Consider the following 21,142-nt stretch of genomic DNA (forward strand, 5'->3'; position numbering starts at 1 on the left):
ACACACACACACACACACACACACACACACACACACACACACACACACACACACACACACACACACACACACACACACACACACACACACACACACACACACACACACACACACACACACACACACACACACCGTGATGGCGACTGCTTCTTGCTGACACTGGAGATCTTTGTGTCCGAGTGATGGCTCCTCCATCTTTTTGACAGACTGCTGCTCGACATATCTTTTCCGAGCAACTTTGAAAGTACGCTTCACCTGCCGCGGCCTCCGTTGGAAACTCTAAAGCTATTGAAGCTAGTAAACTTTTTATGGCCCTCCTTCCCCGCTTGGTCTCCCTTAGCTTCAACAGGCCTTTATACCCACGTACTCCACATCAATTGTACTTTCTTTTTGTCAGCCCTTTACTAAACCCGGGTTCTCTTCGCCCTCCCCTGTCCTTTCTGCCTCCACAGCTCTTACTTCACCTCTTCCTCCTTTCATCATGTTTCTCCTTCATCCCCCCCCCCTCCTCCTCCTCCTCCATATTCTCAAATCCCTTTCCTGCGTAGAAGCCCTCCTTTCCCTTTTGGAGACAGGATGACTCCTTTACCCTTTATCAAACTAGTACACAGAAGTGACACCACGCGGGCCAGGAGGAGAAGAAAGGAAAGGTGATGTGGGAGGAGAGGAAAGGGAACTTCCCTTCATCTCCCCGAAGCACACCTCCGGCCCTCTTTGAAGCATGGGCGTCTCTCTCTCCCCTTTGTTTCTCCCCCCCACCCCCCCACCCCACATATTCTTTCTTTACCAATCAAGGAAAACTCTGGAAAAGGAAGGAGACTATGTGCGAGGAAGATACCGAGGAGGCTTTGAGGTGCCTCGGTGGAAAACAAACTATGAACGGGGTTCAGTATTAAATCAGGACAAATAATATGGCTAAAAGAGGGAGAAAAGAGGCCGCCGGCTATAAGCAAGCTGCTAGTTCACATTCAAAGATCAATGTTCTGTGTGTGTGTGTGTGTGTGTGTGTGTGTGTGTGTGTGTGTGTGTGTGTGTGTGTGTGTGTGTGTGTGTGTGTGTGTGTGTGTGTGTGTGTGGTATTATCATTTTTGACTGGCTTTGTTACATCACTTACTGCCTTGGGATCATTTCATTCGCAGCTTTACTGTAAACAGTTTGTTCTTCAATGGCCTCCCACGACATCGTTAAAGAATGAGAATTTGGCCTTGATGAATACAGTAGGAAGACAACGGGGCTAATGAAACAGATGACTAATGCAAGACTTGTTTTGACAGCAGCGTCCTCGGAAAATATATTCTCCATGTGTCCGCATGTAGTCATTATTTACTCAAAAGCGACTTACAATTACGGAGCTCAGCTTAGGACCTTTAATATCGAATGAAAGTGGCAATTAGAAATAATTGTGACACTTTGTCTCGTAAAAGTATTAAGGTCATCCCTCATGACATAGTTGAAAAGAGTTGTATACGCCCCGTGCATATATAATGCAACAGAAGAGTGGAGTTTAATACAAATGTCACGAGACATTCTCCACTCTTTCAATTGAATTTTGAACAAACAAATTGTTGTTTTTTTTGTATTCACTTCAATATGTACATAACTATATCCCCAGCAGGACGAAAGTAAGACACGGCTACGATGAGAGGCCTATAAACACGGAGCATATGAAAACGCATGACTGAGATCTGCTCTCAGCGCGACTCGTTATCCGACGAGGAGACGCGATATAGTTGAAAGAGGGGAAAAAGAAAAAAAAAAAAAAGGGTCAAAAGGGCGTCTGCCGTTTCGTACACAGACAAACATGAGAGGGGCTCATGGCAGCCAATTTATCAACCGTGTGTCATTTGAGAAACACAGCCCGCGGTGCAGACGGGTGAATAAAACATGGAGAAGATAACTTTTGACGGGGGGGGGGGGGGGGAGTGGAAGGAGACAGGAAGCGCTGGGAGATTAGAGGTAGAGAGGCGATGAGGGGCTTTATTTCATGTATGGCTTCGCACCAGTTATCAGATAAAAGGAAACCCATGTAGCAACACACATGCACAGAAACACGGAGGCCACGGCCCACCGGGGGGGGGGGGGCATAGGTGACAATGAGGGATGACAAGAAAAAGAAGTCTCTAATTGGAATAGAGGTTAAAATGATGCAAAATAAAGACGGGGGATTGTTTGCATCCATCAGGGCTAATGCGGCCTTATGTGTGTATTAATGGCGCTACGCGTGGTCGCGTGTTCAGCAGATGAATCTTTTCTTCTGGGGACGACCTTAATCAAATAAGCTCAGGGGCGACCGGCTCTAATGTGCTTCTGGTGGGTTTTCTAATAACCTTTGATTTAATAAAACGGTTCCATAAGTAGACCGCCTATGTAAACACCTCGCTCTCACTCACACACACACACACACACACACACACACACACACACACACCTGACATTTTCACTCAGCACTCCCATTAAGGGGAAATTGTGGCAAACCAGTGCTAAATAAAATATGTCACTATAGTGAAGACTGCTTATTGGCAGGGGTCACGTCAATAGAAAAAAATTAATAAATAAATTTTAAAAAACGCAATTACGAAAAACATCAGTGGATAGCAAAGACAATCAGAAGCAAATTGCAAAATGAGTTAATGCATCGACGATCCGGCCACGCGCGATTACACCGAGTGTTTGTCAGAAACGCACGGCGCCGGTCCGACTGGAAACGGAGAGCAAGCGTGCGGCTGAGAAACGCCTGACAGGAATGGAGATGGATTGAAACGGCTTTTTACTGCGCCTGTAACAAAGAGCATCATTCGCTGTGGAAGGGATAAGCGTTCGCGCCATTCCCATGATCGGGAAGGATGTGCAAATCATTGTCGGCTGCCAAAGATACAGTCTCAGTGTTTTTATTACTAGCGCAAACTGTCACGGCGGTCGAGGAGCCCGAAATAAACGACTAGACCTCCTTTCAGACAGTCTGTATATCACACCATCTACATCTCGCTCGCAGCTCGCCAACACGGAAAAATGGAGAGAAAATGCGAAAATAATTTATGATTATTTTCATTAGTTATTCAAATGTGAGGAAATAGGGGGGGAAATATATTATCCAATAACCCAGGGAGATGTATTCCACTGACTAATTGATTCATTGTGAAGAAATAGAGCTGCAGTGATTTGTTGATTAACTGCCCGGCGCTATACCTCGCATCGGAGAGGGGGGGGGGGGGGGGGACCACATGCTTCACGCCAACCCTGGTGTTATGAAAGAGGGCAGACTGTGGTACCTCTTGCCCTGTTCAGGGTGGCCTGCTGGGAGGTGTGGAGGACAGCCTGAACTCTGCTCTCCGAGTTGGCAGAAGTCTCAATGCGAATGTATTTGCTCCAATACACATACACACACACACACACACACACACACACACACACACACACACACACACACACACACACACACACACACACACACACACACACACACACACACACACACACACACACACACACACACACACTTTTTTCTTATCTAAATGCTACGCCGATGAACTTTCACGCGGCAGCAAATAATGCACGCAAAGACATTAGCGAGTGGGTTAGAGGACACCGAAGGAAGCGAGACAAAGAGAAGGCGCTGTACCCACCGGCGAGGAGGAAGGTGATGAGGCAGGTTTCTTTGGGCATGTACAGCTTGAGGCGGGATCCGCTGAAGACGTATTCCACCACAGCTTCCGAGCGGCCGGCCCTCTGCAGGAAGGGCAAGAACTGCTTGGCTTTCTGCGTCTCCTAATGGACAGAAAGAAAGAGGGATGAGCTTAGGGAATACTTTTTTTTTTAATGGGGAGGCATGCAAATTTCTTATAAGCTTAATGAGCCAAATCTATTGTAATATTTATAAGAAATAAGTGACTGTGAAACCGTTGTAAAGCAAAAGACACCATCTATAATCCTGGGAACACTTTTTGATATCCGATGCATTAACTGTGTGGAAAAGACCGACTACATGGAGTAATAATTGTCGCCAGAATCTTTTTGGGCTTTTTTTTTTATGGATATCCTAAAATCGTGGTCAGGCCTGATGAAGTCCGCTCGTGCAAATCAAAAAGAATCCTCTCCCCTCCTGCCTCCATCTCCATCTCCGTCTGCAAGGGTGAGTCACTAGCTCATTGTTGTGCCTGCGCCAAAATTACAAGCGGAGCCAAATCATGCGTATTCAAGGCAAGGGGCTGGTGATGCAGTGGCAGATTCATATATATACGATTAAAAAAAAAAAAAATATTTAATATGTGCCTACTCCAGGCATGAGCATGGAGGCACAACATGTGTGTGTGTGTGTGTGTGTGTGTGTGTGTGTGTGTGTGTGTGTGTGTGTGTGTGTGTGTGTGTGTGTGTGTGTGTGAAATCAGAAATGAAAACGCATTCTCTAATTTCAAGGGAGACGAAAGGCATTGGCAGAAGAGACGGACTTAGAGCCATAATGCAACACGTCACCGGTGGGACTCGAACACACGACGCCGTGAGTAAAGGGTGCGCGCTTTAGCCGCGAGATGCACCACCTGAACTCCACCCACTCCGATCCAAAATAGCCCCTCGAGTGGGAGGACGACAGAACCAAACACTCCGCCGTTTACACAAACACATTCTCGGGCACCTGCGGCGAGTGGGATGTGCGGTCTAACTCGGTTCAGAAAAAAAGGAAGAGACATGAGAGAGGAGAGGACCTCATTATGCAACCTTTGGAGGAACGAGGTGAGTCAAGTGCTTTATCCACCCTCCTCCCACCACCCCCTGTTCATCTCCTACACTATACCTTTATAAACCCATCGGGGCTCTATTTGTGACCGCGTCCCACTCAATGTACATAATCCCTTTCAGCAAACCTTTACCGCCGAGCTAAAGGAACGCTGACGTGGAAGAGTGTGTATTTCCCACGTGGGGGGGGGGGGGAAGAGAGCGCCGGAGAAAAGGGAAAAGAAAAAGAGGGGAAGGATGTGCTATTTTGGTCCTCTAGAATGCTCATTACATTAGCCTAGCCAAACAACTGGTGTGTGTGTGTGTACACACACACACACACACACACACACACACACACACACACACACACACACACACACACACACACACACACACACACACACACACACACACACACACACACACACACACACACACACACAGGCAACGATTCTGGACTGCGCTGCAAATCCTGCGCGCGTCCTACTGGAAACGCTAAGAGAGAGAGAGGGGGAGGAGCTGCAGCTGCACATAATGGCGGTGACTTAAACCGGTGACGGGGTTGGCACTAATAAGGGAGAGAGTTCAGGAGGGCTCCGCGGTGCACAAACGCATGACGCAGCACAATCGCGGCGAAACGGAAAGCCAGCCACAGCCTGCGCTGGGTCACTGGGACAGCTTTTAATGAGTGAGAAGTGCAAAAAAAAATCTCCGGTTGGATGTGTGGCATATATTGCTTTTTTCTTTGTTATTAAAGTAAATTAATTATTGAACACCTCCCTCTTGAAACTACTCCCAAGTCATTGCAGAATGTGATCAATTCAGCCAGTTAAGTTCGGGGGAGGGGAGGGGGGGGTTATAAGTATAAAACGCACTAAACCCCTGATGAAATAGCACAGGGCTGCTCAGTCAGCACAACAATTCCCCGTCATAATTATTTTTACAGGGTCCGGTAATTCACCCGTCCTGCTGACACGAGAAGACATGGAGAGGGTTACGATGACGACAACGTCCACCACGACGTCGGAGAGCGGCTATGCGGAGCAATGAGCGCTTATTAGAGAGACACTAAAGTCCCGTTGGTGTGAAAGAGCTTCAATAAACGTGGCTGAATGCCTCCGTTTCAAACGCAAGTGACGGCGCATTAAACAGCAACTTGTACATGACCAACAAATCTGGTGGACTAACTGAGCTAAAATAAAAAAAATGTTTAAAAAAAAAGAAAAAAGGACAAGTACAGAAAAAGAGGGCCTGATTAAATTAACCAAATGTCTCTCTAGAGCCTACAAGTGCGAGTACTACGAGAGAGCTCGAGTGAGAGAGAGACAATGAGATGCTAATGTTTCTCAAGTTCAATTTTGAGTCCATTCACTGTAGACCATGAAGCGGCTTATCAAACTGTATAAGGAGATAGCTGGTCCACAAGTACAGCGACGCATAAAAGGCACTTGAACGGCTACAGCTTTTGCATATATTTTTTTTTTTTTGGTGTTCGATAGCATTTCGAGTTGTGAGATTCATAAAAAAAAAAAAATAAATAAAGTGCCAGGGTGATAGCTGCAAGAACAGTAGCTAGCCAGCGACGATGAGCCATTATAGTGCCGCGTTTACCGTCTGCGCGAGTGCCATCAGTGCGCTCCATGTGAGCTCATCTAGCCCAGCCACTCCGTTTGACAGCGTCGGACGGCTGCAGCGCATAGCGACTTAATGAAGACGGCACTTCGCTATAGAAGTGCACATCGACAGCCCCGAGCCACGTCGGACTAAATCCCTTGTGAAAACTAAGATTAAAAAAAAAAGAAAGAAAGAAAGAAAGAAAAGGAAATGTCCCTTTAGAAATAAACAGTGTCAGCCTCGTCACACAGATTGAAGAAGAGAGCGAGAATGGGGTGAACAGAAAACACAGGGATCAAATCTAAAAAAAAAACACCTTCAAGGGTCGCACTAACGGAAAACACACGCTTAAAAGCAATGTGCACCAATCGCCCATTACTTGTTAGTGAGAGATTTTATGGGTTTCCCGCACTAATGTTCATTTGGTGAGTATTCCCAATCAGGCTTCATTAGCCAAATGATGTCTCCATCAAGCCCCTGGGCACACGTAAACAAGCCAGGACCGAGCACCGCTGATGGTTTTATTAATGGCGCTGATTATTTTTAGAGGCCGCTTAGTTTCTTTAAGATGAGAAAACTGGCTGCGAGTATCAGGGACTGGAGGAGGGGGAGGGGGGGGGGAGGGGGGGGAAGGGGGATTATGGATCGTCTTCTGAGATGTGGTGGTGGAACAAGTCAGTAACTTTCGGGGCTTCGGTGATCTTTGTATGCCACGGGGGGGGGGTTGTGTAAATGAGCACATAGTTTAAGATATCAAATTATATGAGTGCATTTTTCTTCTTTTATTCCATTGTGTACAATAACAACATGTGTATACAAAAGACTCTCACCCCAGAGATATCCGCCACTCTGTGGATGGGAACCTCCTTCTTGCTGTGCAGCCCTTTCCCGTTCTTGATGGCCCTGCAGTCATTCAAACCACAAACACAGACGCAGATCAAGCACCATCACAACACATTGAGGAAGCAGAACGCCGGCGGTCTAACACACCTGGAAAAAAAAATGGGAGCTCTTTTGAGTAATCACTGCAGATACAAAGAGGGGGGCCATTTTGGCTTTGTGAAGAAGGATGTAATTCACACCGGGTTATTTTCCCTGAAATGCTCAACTGGAAGAATGTTTTGGTTTTTTTTGCCCACCCAGATAATCTGTGGGTTTGACATGAAAAAGCTGAAAAGGTGGAAGAGAAATTATTGTTGGAATGGAAAGAAGGCGGAAGAAATGCAGAAACAAGTTTCCTGAGTGCCAGCTAGGGCTTTAGTGATGATGATGATGATGATGATGATGGGTGCCAGCGATCGCTGCTTTAAAAAGCCTCAAGGGCCGAATGAGATGAAGAGGACCGCTGAGGTTGCGGCTGCCGGGTGGAATAATGCCACCTATGGGTCACTGCGAAGCAGGCCATTGCCACTATGATGGAGCGGGTGCATTTATGCGAGCATGTATATACATTTAATAGCCCGGAGGTTCCTTGAAGGCTGCGGGCCATTGGTCTTGTGCAGCGGGAACTAAAAATAAAAAAACCTAGGCTATAGACAGAAACCTCTCATCAACTCTAATAAGATCCCACCAGGGACAGAGAGGAGAGAGAGAGAGAGAGAGAGAGAGAGAGAGAGAGAGAGAGAGAGAGAGAGAGAGAGAGAGAGAGAGAGAGAAGGGGGAGGATGAGAGGACAAAAGCAAGGCCAAAGAAGGACACATTTGAGAACGGCTAAGGTGGAAAAAAATAAGGACAAAATGTGCAAAAGAAACAGGCAAGCAGGAGCAGGGAGAGAGCAGGGAAGGAGGGCGGGTGGGTAGTGACACTGCATGGGGGGGGGGGGGGGGTTGGTCCTATAAAAAGGAGGCTGTGGCTTCATCTGCTCTACCTATAGCCAGCAGATCTTAATCTATAGCAGAGCAATAAAGCTCGCACTAAATCTCTCCACTGCACCGCCATATAATTATATTCATAGGGCCTGTGTAAAGAGAGCCTCCGATTTAACGGCCAGCGCTCGGGAGAAATGTACAAAGCATGTATGTACCGGTGTATAAGGAAAGGATGTGGTATTTATGAGTGAATATGTGAGACCAATGATGTGCTTTCTGGGGGGAAATGTAAAAAAATTGTGATGGGTTGAGACATATAGTGGTGGCTCTGCTAAAAATAAAAATTCTGAAATAATAATAATTCTAATAATTGCTTCACCTGTGCCATGTTAGGTAACAGCACATGTAAAAGCAATTTGGAAGAAGAAGAAAAAAAAAAAAATGTCTTCCCCTTCCCAAGAGCTACATTTGTCAAGGTCACGCACAACTCGTGGATGGCAGGGAGTAAGTGTGTGAGTGTGAGTGTGAGTGTGAGTGTGTGTGTGTGTGTGTGTGTGTGTGTGTGAAGATGTGCCGTGCTCCTTTACCGAGCCTCTGCGGCAAGCAGCTCGTCGTAGTGGGAGGAGCGCTGGTCGTCGTCCTGTCTGTATCGGATGACTGTGGCCAGGCCCTTACTGACCAGAGCCTCCGCTATGTTACTAGAGGAAAGAGAAGAGATTACTTTAATAAAAAAATAACAGGCAAAACACCCCTTGGCATTATATAAAGAAAAAAAAATATATATATATATACGGGCATGATGAATCCCAAAGGTGGCATCGCAAAGGAACAAAGGTCACTTAAATGTTGACATTGCACACATGACTGAGCACTTCGTCGCCGTGGTCCAGATGTACTGAGGAGAGGATGAAGGGCAGGGAAGAGGAGAGTATTGTTGTGTGTAACGCAGCACTTAGTGGCTTTCTAGCCCTCGGACATCGGCGTTCTGGTCGAAGTGTGCGAGAAAGGAACGGGGAAAAGTAAAACTCTCCGGCGTCGACTGAGCTCGTGTCATTGAGTGCAAAGGGTTGAATGACGAGGTCGCACAAGGTTGGAAACATTTGAACCACTGACAATTTCGCTCGCTCGCCCCCCCCCCCCCCACCCTGACCTCAGCTTTCACGGGGCGGCCATGCCAACTGTTATCAGCGGAGCAGCTGGTGCAGTTTTGCTAATTCTGGCTTGTAATTGGCTGGTGGTGAGGGGTCGGGTCCTGACCTCCGTATGCACACCCGGATACAAGACTGTTGGGTTGATGATGAAAAGGGGATCTTTCATTCCGTGTCTGCATGTAACTGTGCTTTGTGACAAAAAAAAAGTTTTCGGGTTCAGAGCAGACTTCTGATGGTGAATTTCAAAAATCATACGACATTAATAAAGCTCCTCCATCCGGTTTTGATTCAATTTGAAACTCTAAGTAGTTTAATAACATTTATATCCGCGGTTTATGTATAAAATACATGTTCCGAACAGATAAGGCCCGTTTTCCTCAAAGCAGTGTTTGTAGATGGAAAGTAATTGCTTGCACTGAGGCGACCCCGAAAATTAAAAAAAGTACAGAACGTGCACTTTCAGGTTACTTTGTGATTGACGGCGAGATCACAAGTTCTAAGCATTTACAAATGATTGTCAGAAGTTTTACACAGGCAGACGACTGGTGAAATACTATGAGATTTTTTTTAGTGAAGTCTCTTATGACGGGGGTTCATCGCCCGATGGAGGAAGCGACTGTCGGCGGGCTCCTTCACGTTCGCACTTCATGAGAATGGAACCGTTCTGTCCTTTTTTTTTATTTGTCATGTTTGTTACAGAATTGTTGATTAGAGTGTAAATCCATAGGTAGACTGCTTCATTTCCACTTTAAAAGCCTGTGTGTTCAGAAAACGCAGTAATAGAAAGGCATTGTTTTGAATTGTATAGAAACTAGGGGAATAAACCGTAAAAGTAGAACAGGCTAAAATGAAAGTGGTGGCACAGTGTGGTACTTACATGCCGCCAATTGTGACTGTGGCACAGGTGCGTTCTGAGAATGCAGGGGTGCTTTCTCCTGGACCAGTAGCTGCTCTGATGTAGTCAACCGTCACATTGACCTAAAGGGGAGAAGCACCAGAAGAAGTTAGGAAAAAAAAAAAACTAAAAACTAAAAACACCAAGAGGAGCAGGACAAACTGAACGTAACATCAGTTACAGGAACAATTAATATAGGGAGTGTTCTCTCTATGTGTGTGTGTCCCAATTCTCAAGGTTACCCCCAGTCAGTGTGAATCACATCAGCAAGCACTGTAGATCTCCCCAGAGGGGCAGTATTAACACACACACACACACACACACACACACACACACACACACACACACACACACACACACACACACACACACACACACACACACACACACACACACACACACACACACACACACACACACACACACACACACACAGAGAGAGAGAGAACAGTCATGGAACCCAAATGACCCTACATTGTGTGTTCTCAAAACAGCTCCCTTGGGACGGACTCCAATCCACCCACCCTGAAAATTCAATTTCGTCACTCAGCTGTGTGTGTGTGTGTGTGTGTGTGTGTGTGTGTGTGTGTGTGTGTGTGTGTGTGTGTGTGTGTGTGCGTGCGCATCCACAAGCGTATGACGGGGAAAGCCTGCATCGCGGCCCAGACACAGGCAGACAGAGCTGACGGCGGGGGTGCAGCCGTACCGCCGCACAAAGTCGACAGTTTAAGAGCCACGTGTCGACCTAGTGCGACAGGAGGCGGAGAGACGCGTGAATCTGGCTCTGCGGCACGCGCACACGCACACACACACACGTCACAGCGTAGACACAGGGACTCGTCATTAGATGGAGGACGAGAGCGTGGTGAGGGGAGCAAGGGAAGAGAACAGCTTCCGTCAGGGCGGAAGGTTAAGAGTCACCATGGAGACTGCTAAAGTTTTATTCGTGAGGGATTATCTGGAAGAAATAGAGATGAACTAAACGCCTTTGAAGTGTGTTGTTGACGCACACGCCACACACATTCCATTTAGCCTTCAGTTTCATCCCAGTTGTAAAAGAACCCATTCTCTTTGTCTTGAAGGGAAAGTATTTCCTCACTCCCACATCGAAGCTCTCCGTTTCCTCGTAGCCCCAACATGACAGCGTTTCATGTCTAATTCAGCGTTGTTGAAAAAAAAAAAAAAAAGATGCCATTCAAGTGAAGTGTGTTGTTCTTGGTTACATTTCTGTTCAACGGCTAAGCATCGCCCGGCCGGGGTAATTGTAGATTAGAGGACGAACAAAGCGATGAAGAACAGGAAGGATTCCAGTCGGCTGGAGAGGACAGAATGAGATGAAAGGAGATAGGAAAGTGAGAAGGGAAACACGAAACAGACTTCTGAGGAGGAGATTGAAACGCGCGTGCGTGTCAAGGTGTAACGCACGCATAAGTTACAACTAATGTTAAACACATGTTTTTACGAACGGTGGGCGGAGACAGCTCCACACATTAAAAACACGTTCAATTTGTGATAAAAGCACCATATTTATAGATGTATTCATAGACATTGATGAAAAAAGGCTGCCACGGCCACCAGGGTGTGAGTTCGTAATGTCCCGATATTCAAAATGTCCACCAGCGGTTGGTCAAACTTTCATAATGGGACATAATCTCCAACCCTAGTATGGCCTTTTAGATATATTATTATCGTATCATATAGTGCCCAGAATAAGCAAAAGTAATTTTACTAATTTGTCAGATTGTGGATAAAAGAGCAAACGTTTTTTTTTTTGTTTTTTTTATTCTGTATTGATAAGTACAGAAGCAGGTAGGTGACAAACCTATAGTTATGTAGAATGTTGATGTCTCATTGATACTTTAGTAGTAGTAGGAAGTAGGAGTATTAATACTAGTGAAGGTACTACACCAGAATAAGTAGCACTAGTTGTTCCAATGTGTCCTTAGAGAAAAGGACACACACACACACACACACACACACACACACACACACACACACACACACACACACACACACACACACACACACACACACACACACACACACACACACACACACACACACACACACACACACACACACACACCGCAGTGGACATCAGCCAATCACAGTAGACTTGAATAAAATTAAATAAAAAGATCTTCAAGCCTTGAAGGGGTAAGGAAGAGCAAAACAAAGGGAGGGAGATGTGCTTCAGTCGCTGCTGTGTGTTTTCAGCAGGCTGTAATCACAGCTGGCTATCATGTAATGAAGTGAGGAAGGAAAATAAAACTCTGGGCTGGATCAGCACAACGTCGACAAGAAAAGAGGGAAGGAGGAAGGGGGGAGGGGGGGGTTGGATTTTCAACCATGGGACCCGGTGACTCAGATCTACGCGCTTTCCGTCTGCTCAAACACACACACACACACCTGAAGCCCCCCCCCCCAAATACACACCACAACAAATACTACCTTGCACACACACACACACACGCGGCGGCAGGCTCACCAATGAGAGGGGAAATCTCCGGCGCTAACAGTACTACACAAGCAGCTGCATAACAGGAGCCACTCTGAGCAGGCGGGATTATCCGAATGTGCTCAACCCTGATAAGTGGCTTAATGCAACATTTCCATTGGACTCTTCTTCTTCTGCTGAGGCTGAGACCCGGGCGCACAAGAAGCACTACTTATAAAGTTAGCCAAATCGAGCTTTTTGGGATTATGTCACCATGCAAACGCTGCCATTTCAATAGGGGGGGGGGGGGATACACATTAGAAAGAGACGGGGGAGACAGACGGACGGACGTACAGTGACGGAGAGAAAGGAGGAGACGGAAAAAATGCCTCTGAGCATATTTAGCTCACCTCAAAACGGATAGTTCAGAAGTCTTTTGACATGAGACCCGATGGCTAACGCAATGACGGCGAGAAAAAAAAAAAAAAAGAGGGGCACCCTTTGGAATATGGATATAAGATATGTTTTATTAAAGACACACCTCATAGAGATGAGGAATAAGGGGGTTTAACTGTAGCCTTATTCCCCAAAAGCCGACCGGTGGCATCAGGGCTTTGAGACTCGTAGTTAATGCTTCGTCACGTCCTGGAAGGGTTGGTCAGGGAGGAAATCGGCTTTGTTTCCCCCCCCAATTCATCGCACTCCATGGCAGTGACTGAGCTTTGGAATGGGATATTGTCAAAAAGGGGGAATACCTTTAGGTCAATGTGATAACATGACCACGTCCAGTTTGAGCTAGGTGATGCTACCTTCTGAGATCTGATAACAAAATCAGCAGACACACCTTTGTATGCGACCAGAGTATTCCCTTTCAAACCCAACGGGTCAACGCCCGCTGCCACCCCGCTGTCAAGGTCAAATCTTCTGTCTCCGTTTTGTGTCGGAGAGAAAAAAGAAGAAGAAAAAAGGAGGACCTCTCTGGAGCAGAAATTCAAGGAAAGCAGCGGTCTTCAGAGTCTCTGCTAATGCTCACTGCTCCAAATGTGTCTCTATAGAGCTTAGTGTTCGGAGACAGGATGACAGTAAGTGGGTCGGCTAAACTCCGCTCCTCGTCGGAGGGCAACATGCATCTGTGCACTTGTGCGCCTACCTGCATCCAACTCGACAACTCGAGTAAGCCGTGGCAGCGCAGATTAACGCTAAAAAGCTGGGAGGGTTAAGGATGGTCGCTCGCAAAATACAACATTCACCCGCAGAGATCCTGTGATCATTTCATCCCCAGGAACCAAAAAAAAAAAAAAAAAAAAAAAAGTCCTTCCGTGTTGGCAAGGCAGCTAAAAGGGTAACGCTTGTACATAATAAAAAATAAATAAATACATTTTAAAAAGCCGTATTTTAGGGCCTCTAATTGGTTGTGAAAACACGATATACGTTGAGGGACGGTTTGAGTCAGAGCTTCAGCCTCGTGTCTTAGCGACGATATAGGAACCGGAGGGACTCGACGTTCTAGAGCTCTTCTGCTATTGATCTTGCCGATTGAGGAAGGAGGACGGTGTACGGCTGGCAAACGGGTAAGAGCTCTCCACTTAAACCTAACCCACTTCTGAGAGCTTAAACGCACAGCCTAGGGAGACACAACTTCAATACCAATGAACTGGAGAGGAATACAGAGGCGTACACTGCATGCATGTATGTATGTATGTATGTGCAAGTGTGTGTGTGTGTGTGTGTGTGTGTGTGTGTGTGTGTGTGTGTGTGTGTGTGTGTGTGTGTGTGTATATATATATATATGTATGTATGTATGTATGACTAAGAAAGGAACATTTTAGCTGGCTGACTATAAAATCATTAAATAAGAATCTGAGCGATGTGTGTGTGTGTGTGTGTGTGTGTGTGTGTGTGTGTGTGTGTGTGTCTTGACTTATACCATAACAAGGTATGGAGAATGTTGCACCACTAATGCATGCATGATTATTATGTACTAAATTATTTGACTACATTCTTATTGTTCCCTTTCTTTGGGTTGCACGCCATTAGTGCTAGCATGAGCAGACAGCTATTGGTCGATCTAGTGAGGTGTTGGGTTTGCATGTGTGTGTGTGTATATATATTATATATACATATATATGTGTAGTGACTTTATCTACATGCATGGTCACATCACACAGACGCTTGCCGTGTGTTTTAATGCAGGCATTCACTTCCACAAATAAGCCCAAAATGGTACATTACACACATTACACGGCTTGGATGTCATCACCATGCTAATGGCAGATTCTGCATAGTATCTTTACACCTTGAAAAGGCTGTAGTCGCCCTATGCCCGTCACACACACACACACACACACACACACACACACACACACACACACACACACACACACACACACACACACACACACACACACACACACACACACACACTCATTATCTCCCAACACAAACACCACAAATAAAAACAGCGGAATCATTACTCTCGCTTCACTCGGCAAAAGCTCACGGCTCACGGCTGAATTTTCTGTCGTTAAAAAAACATTAATGAGGATGATTAAAATGAGTGTGATGAGAGGCTGGGACAGGGAGATGAATCTCGCTCCTGTGCTCAATGCCAAAAAGGAACTCTCTTGGGGCTTTTGGCTTTGAGTGGGTGCGTGTTTTGGTGTTCATCAGGCTATACTGCAAATGTTTTGTTTTTTTTAAACACGGTAGAGATATAAAAAAAAAAACACACAGAATTGATTTGTGTACATTGTAACTGATGCATTAGAAGTCATCTTATGAACTCGATACAGTTTTTGGAGCTTCCGACTCGGGAAGTTATTTTGTCAGTATGATTGCAGCAGAAGTGCATCGTCGCTTTTCCATCAATCGGCACCTTCAACTGCATTTCCACCTTTTTTCTTTTTTTTTTGCAAGAAAGATTCCAATCTTTTCCAGCATGGCTCACATTATAATGTGTGCGGCCCCTCGGAGTCTGACAACTGATAAGAGTTAGCAATTTGGGGAAAAAAATAAAAAAAATAAAAAAATAAAAAAATGAGCCATCACTGGGTTCAGGCAGTGGACAACAGCTCTAGGCGTGCCTTTGAGCAACAGCCGCCTCGTCTCCCTGTGCCATTACTGCCACTATATGTTCAGTGACAGCTATGTGGGCGTCATTTCACTGATTTACTGAGGGGGACTCGGGTGTAAAAGCACTCCACTGTGTGCGCTGAAAACTTTACTTTTGAAATGTGAGGCAAAGTTGGCGAACTTCCTCACAACAGTCTCAGACATTTAACCCAATTTAAATAACTTCAGGGGGTTTCTTTTTTCTTCTCTCAATCAACTTCCATTTCATAGCTCAGATGGCAGATGTTCCTGCAGTGGTGTGTGTGTCTCGAGTGCTCACCAGGTCAGATGTGTGTAAATCATAGCGGCCTCTTAGGTGTAAGGACTCGGTAGATCAATAGACACGAGAGAGGGGGAATCAACACGGCTTGTTTAAAGGGTGCGACCGGGCCAATAGCGAGGCCCTGGGGCATCCACGGAGAGCACTCGGTATTCAAACAGAGAGGAGGAGAGAAAAGGGATATCCAGCAACGGGCTTCAGAAATGTGTGGAGAAGGGTGTTGGAGCTTATGTACAGCCACCGGGGGGAATCCCTGTTTAGAGCCATTGTTTAATCTATCAAAAGCTGATTAGAGGCAAATCAAGTTGATCCACACACACACACACACACACACACACACACACACACACACACACACACACACACACACACACACACACACACACACACACACACACACACACACACACACACACACACACACACACACACAGAGTCAAAAAGGGGATTGGGAGGTTTCAATTTCCGTCTCTTACCTTTTTACCGATGAGCTTCTTCCTCAGGAACTCGCGGGCCTCGAACATGTAGGGGATGTCGTAGAGCGGACGGAAACGTTTGTCTTTGTCCTTGTTCTTCTCCTGAATCGAGACGGAGGGAGAGCGGAGGAGAAGGACCAGAAAGAGGATGGAAGGATGGAGGGAGAGGGGGAGAGAAGACACAAAAAGAAGAGGATTATTTGCATTGCACGTGTGTGACAAAAAGACTTGCACACTTTCAGATGTTTGTTCCCTCTTTTTTTTTTTTTTTGCCCTGTACTTCAGTCCCGCGACAGGCAGGATCTGGACTCCCCGAATGATTTTTGAATTTGTACGGCAGCGTTCCAAAAACACGCACAGCCGCACAAACGGCTTCCTCAAACACCGTTTGTCGTCGATCCTCAAAAATCAAAAGTACACAAGTTACCACGGACGAAAACAGCCAAGGCAAATACACTTTGTGTTAAACGGATGTACAAACGGCGAGCTGACACTATGTGCACACACAGGGTGGTGGTGGTGGTGCACACACAGATGTATGCACCACCACCGTGTGTGCACAGCGGCACACAAAAACTTCCCTCAACACACACACACTCTCTGACAGGAGCCACAAATAGATCTTATTTGCATTTTCAAAAAGGAAGGCTGAGGTTTTTTGCGTTGTTCCCAGTGCAAAGACACACACACACACACACACACACACACACACACACACACACACACACACACACACACACACACACACACACACACACACACACACACACACACACACACACACACTTTTCGTAGGGACGGGATGAAGAAAAAAAAACATAATACAGCAAATGACAATGACACAGCGGGAAAATAAACGACCGGCGCTAACGGGAGGAACCACGCTATGAATGACAATACCGGTGTGGCCGCCGTCCCGGGCCCCTCCCACCCTCCTCCTTTGAATGCCATCATTATCCGTCATACAAACAGAAGGAACACTCTTCCGAATCAACACACAGGGTTGGATTAATTCCTCATTTCCTCTTCCCTTCAATGGTTTTCATTCATTTTTAATGCCTCTCAAGTTGTTCGGCGCTGCCAGGTGTGGCACACAGCTGGGCTGATGGCTGTGGCGAGAAGGGGGGGGAGGGGGGGGGGGGGGGGGGGGGGGGGTTGGAGCACGTGTGCTTGTAAGGACAAACTCTGGTAAAACAGAGAAATCGGCGCCATGTTTCAGTGACAATGCTTCTGCACAGAAGGCCTGTTTGCATTGGCCCGGGTAGAGGCGCTCCGGAAACCGGCAAACCTGCCAGCCAGTTCCTTTTAACCTTGGCAGAAATGTAATAACCTTTGAGTTTAATAGCTTCCCATCCTTCTTTTCTTACTCCCTCACTCGCGTCCTTCTCCTCCTTTCACTAGCGGAGTCAGCAGCCTAGCGTGGAACCTCAGAGGTGAGTTAATCTCACACATGGCCAGCAGAAATCCCCCCCCCCCCCGCCCCCCCGCCCAGCGCTCCGCCAAGAGCCGATGTCCTCCATTTTGTGTCAGTCGGGGCTTATTGTCGGGGTCTTTCATCCCTACCGAGTCAGTGGCGGCGGGATGATGACGACGGGGCCTTTTAGGAGCGCTGCCAGCCAGGAATCCAGAGTTCTGTGCCTGAGCTGCGGACTTAGCTGCCGGGGGATGAGGATAACTTTTACCGAGTTGGCGTCGCTCGGGTGAAATCCTTCTTTTGGACAGGATTTTTGTAACGTCACACATTAAGACAATTCCCAGACACTGGTGTTTGCATCCTGAAGGGCTATTACACACGGCCTAATTGTGGAGGCCTTTAGCATTCTGATAGAGTAAAGAATGAACGTAGGAGGAGAGGGAAAGACAAAGAATAGGAAAAGAAAAAAAACAAAAAACTTTTTTTAACTAATAAGCCGTTTCGCGGTAGAAATGGTGCCGTGTCACTTAGGGCAACGAGTGTAAATGTCAGCACTCTATGCCAATTAGACACAAGGAGTGGAGAAGCAGACGAGGAGGACAAAAAGGCACTTCTCCATCTTTTTGTAGGTCTCTGAGGAAACGGAGCGAGGGCCGACTCAAAGGCTGCAAGGTGAAGGAGTCAGGAAACAAGAAAGTGAGACGGAGGGAGGAAATGTTACAGCTTCAAAAACACAGGCAGCCACGGGAATCAATGGCGACAATTGACTGCAACTGCTTCATATTTCACAATGGACCGACCTGGTCCGCTTTAAGGTCCACAAAGAGTCGCAGCGCTATTCAAACTGTTGAAAAGAAAACACACACACACACACAAGGCTGCTCCACCTTGATGAGCAATGTGAAAACATAGACCGTGACAGCTCTAACTATTTGACTAAGGAGACGATTTCAACTGCAGCCTCCGGACCGAGACAAACTGACATCAGCATCATTAAATTACTCAGACAGGACGAGGTGCGTACGCCATCCATAAAAATGTTATTATGCAGTAGCAGGAAGGTTACAGGAAAAAAAAAAAAAAAGCCGTGACCCAGTAACAACAGTTTGCTCTCACTATCCTCGGGGGGAGTTCTTGTTCTATTTGGGGTAAATTCCCTTCGTTCCAAATTACCAGCTAAAGCTCAGCAAGCGTCTTTGACTATTGCAGAGGCATGACGCTGGCTGGAGTGTACAGTGTCGCAGGGCTGCAGGGGCCGGGCTGCAGAATGTGCGGATGCTACTGCTGCAAGCATTCTGCAGCTTCTGGAACTTCCAAGGGTGAAATCATGACTCAGGAGCACGTCATGCTTTCTGATGTGTGGCGGGGGGGGGGGGGGGTAGAGGGTGGGGTGTACAGTATCGGGCCGTACTTTCCCGTTGAGCCGATCGTGTTATGTTGTGCGTGAACTATATTCTGAGAGAACCGCGCTGCAGAGTGCGTGTGTCCCGGGCAAAGTGGACATTATTTTTTGATTAAGCAGTGCACCGGGAGCCTTAAACAGTCAACATTTACTACTGTAAGCCAAACAACATTACTCAATTGTGCGTGCATAAACATGAAATGGCTGCAGAGGGCTGTGGTGGAGAGGGGGGGGGGAGACAATGCAAGGGGGGGAGGGAGGGGGGGGGAGAGAGAGAGAGAGAGAGAGAGAGAGAGAGAGAGAGGAGAGAAGAGAGAGAGAGAGAGAGGAGAGAAGAGAGAGAGAGAGAGAGAGAGAGAGAGAGAGAGAGAGAGAGGAGAGGAACACTTCCTGAAGCGAAGAGCGTGAAGGATGTAGCTGGTTGTGGTGCTACGATACAAAGTCTAATATATCTAATAACCATATATTCACAGCATTATTGTCCATACGCCAGAATACAAAGAAGTGATTAAACTAAACTGACTTGAACTGATCCCACAACAGCCTCTAGAGAGAGAACCTGGACTCCAGAAGGAAATCACCTGTAGTGCCGTAACAACAAAAACAAGCCGCTCCATTCATGATGCGCTGCTGCGAGGACGGGGCGCGGGTCGATTTATAGGGACGGCTGTGACGGGTCGCAGCCCGCGTTTCGATCGCACGGTCGTAAATAAAGATGTCGTACAATAAAAGCAGCAAGAGAGGCGGCCCGCACTCTTCAGTGTTGTTCTGCTAAATAAAATAAAATCGCTAATGTTGCTGAATATGTTCAAACTATCGAAAGCACCTAGCGGATTTTAATAGCTTTAGACTGGATAAGGTCGCACATATTCTCAAACACAAAGCCCCCCCCCCCCTCCCTTAGAAATGGCCGATTCTGTCCAAAAATGATTTGAGGTGGCAACAAATCAGTATCCCTCAAAAGCTACCGTCGTATCATCCTCTAATGCGGCCCTTAGCAACCAACGCAGACGCAAGCCAAGTCCTGGCTTCATCAACAGTGTCAGCCAAACTAAATACAAATATTCACCCAGTGGTGAGGAGGGATATACTTGGGGGGGGAGGGGCAACCCTCCTCCCCTTATCATCGACCCCTCCTCCCCCAAACTTGAGGTCAAAGCATGCGATGCCCGGCTAGGGGCCTGCCGAGGGCGGAGGATTTGGAGGAAGGAGACGAAAAAAAAAAGAAGAAAAAAAAGGAGCGAGCAGATGGGTCCGTCTGCTTAAATACTGGCTTCCACAAACAGCCATCCCTTGAAATCAAACTCCAAGAGTTATCTTCCCGCGTGATAAAAGTGGACCGATTCTGTTCTGAAAAGCCACAGATATGATCTTATTGAATTACTGTAACGCAGCAGTTGGAATGGTGTGAGTTTTTTTTCGTATTTGACAGGATTTGGATGATTTCCTCGCTGTAGTCGAGCATCACGCGCTACGCTACAGTAGATAATTACCTGACGAGCTGCGACACATTTTTTTTTTGTATTTCCATATTCTACCACATGCTTTTGACCTTGATGTCTTGACTGCAACTGTAGCTGTGAAATAGAATTTAATAGCAAGTCACACGCCATAGCACCGTATGACAATTGTTCAAAGAACAACGTGCGAAACAGCCAGTGCAACAACAACAACAAAAATATATATATGGAGTCGACACATTCCGATGCACTTCGTAGTTATGAAGATGTGGAGATTGTCAAATTCTGCCCACATACTTTGCCAGACTGTTCAGACCTGCCGTATTCACAGAAACGCTAATAAGAGTGCAGCGTTCCGGTATAAAAATAAACCTAATAATG

General features: G+C 46.6%; 1 protein-coding gene across 1 annotated transcript in view; it reads right to left on the reverse strand.

The window, feature by feature from the left end:
- The window catches only part of snd1 (staphylococcal nuclease and tudor domain containing 1), a 150,525-nt gene that overhangs the window by 105,292 nt on the left and 24,091 nt on the right, over window positions 1–21,142 (reverse strand). The window contains exons 11-15 of the mRNA XM_068717407.1: window positions 16,486–16,587; window positions 10,164–10,264; window positions 8,723–8,833; window positions 7,158–7,230; window positions 3,624–3,765 (exon numbers count right to left, since the gene is read on the reverse strand). Coding sequence (XP_068573508.1) covers window positions 3,624–3,765; window positions 7,158–7,230; window positions 8,723–8,833; window positions 10,164–10,264; window positions 16,486–16,587 — 529 coding nt within the window. The remainder of the gene's footprint in view (window positions 1–3,623; window positions 3,766–7,157; window positions 7,231–8,722; window positions 8,834–10,163; window positions 10,265–16,485; window positions 16,588–21,142) is intronic.

This window comes from Cebidichthys violaceus, unplaced genomic scaffold (assembly GCF_023349555.1).
Source record: "Cebidichthys violaceus isolate CVI_PGR_0920_01 unplaced genomic scaffold, fCebVio1.0.p SCAF_21, whole genome shotgun sequence".
In the NCBI taxonomy this organism is placed as follows: Eukaryota; Metazoa; Chordata; class Actinopteri; order Perciformes; family Stichaeidae; genus Cebidichthys; species Cebidichthys violaceus.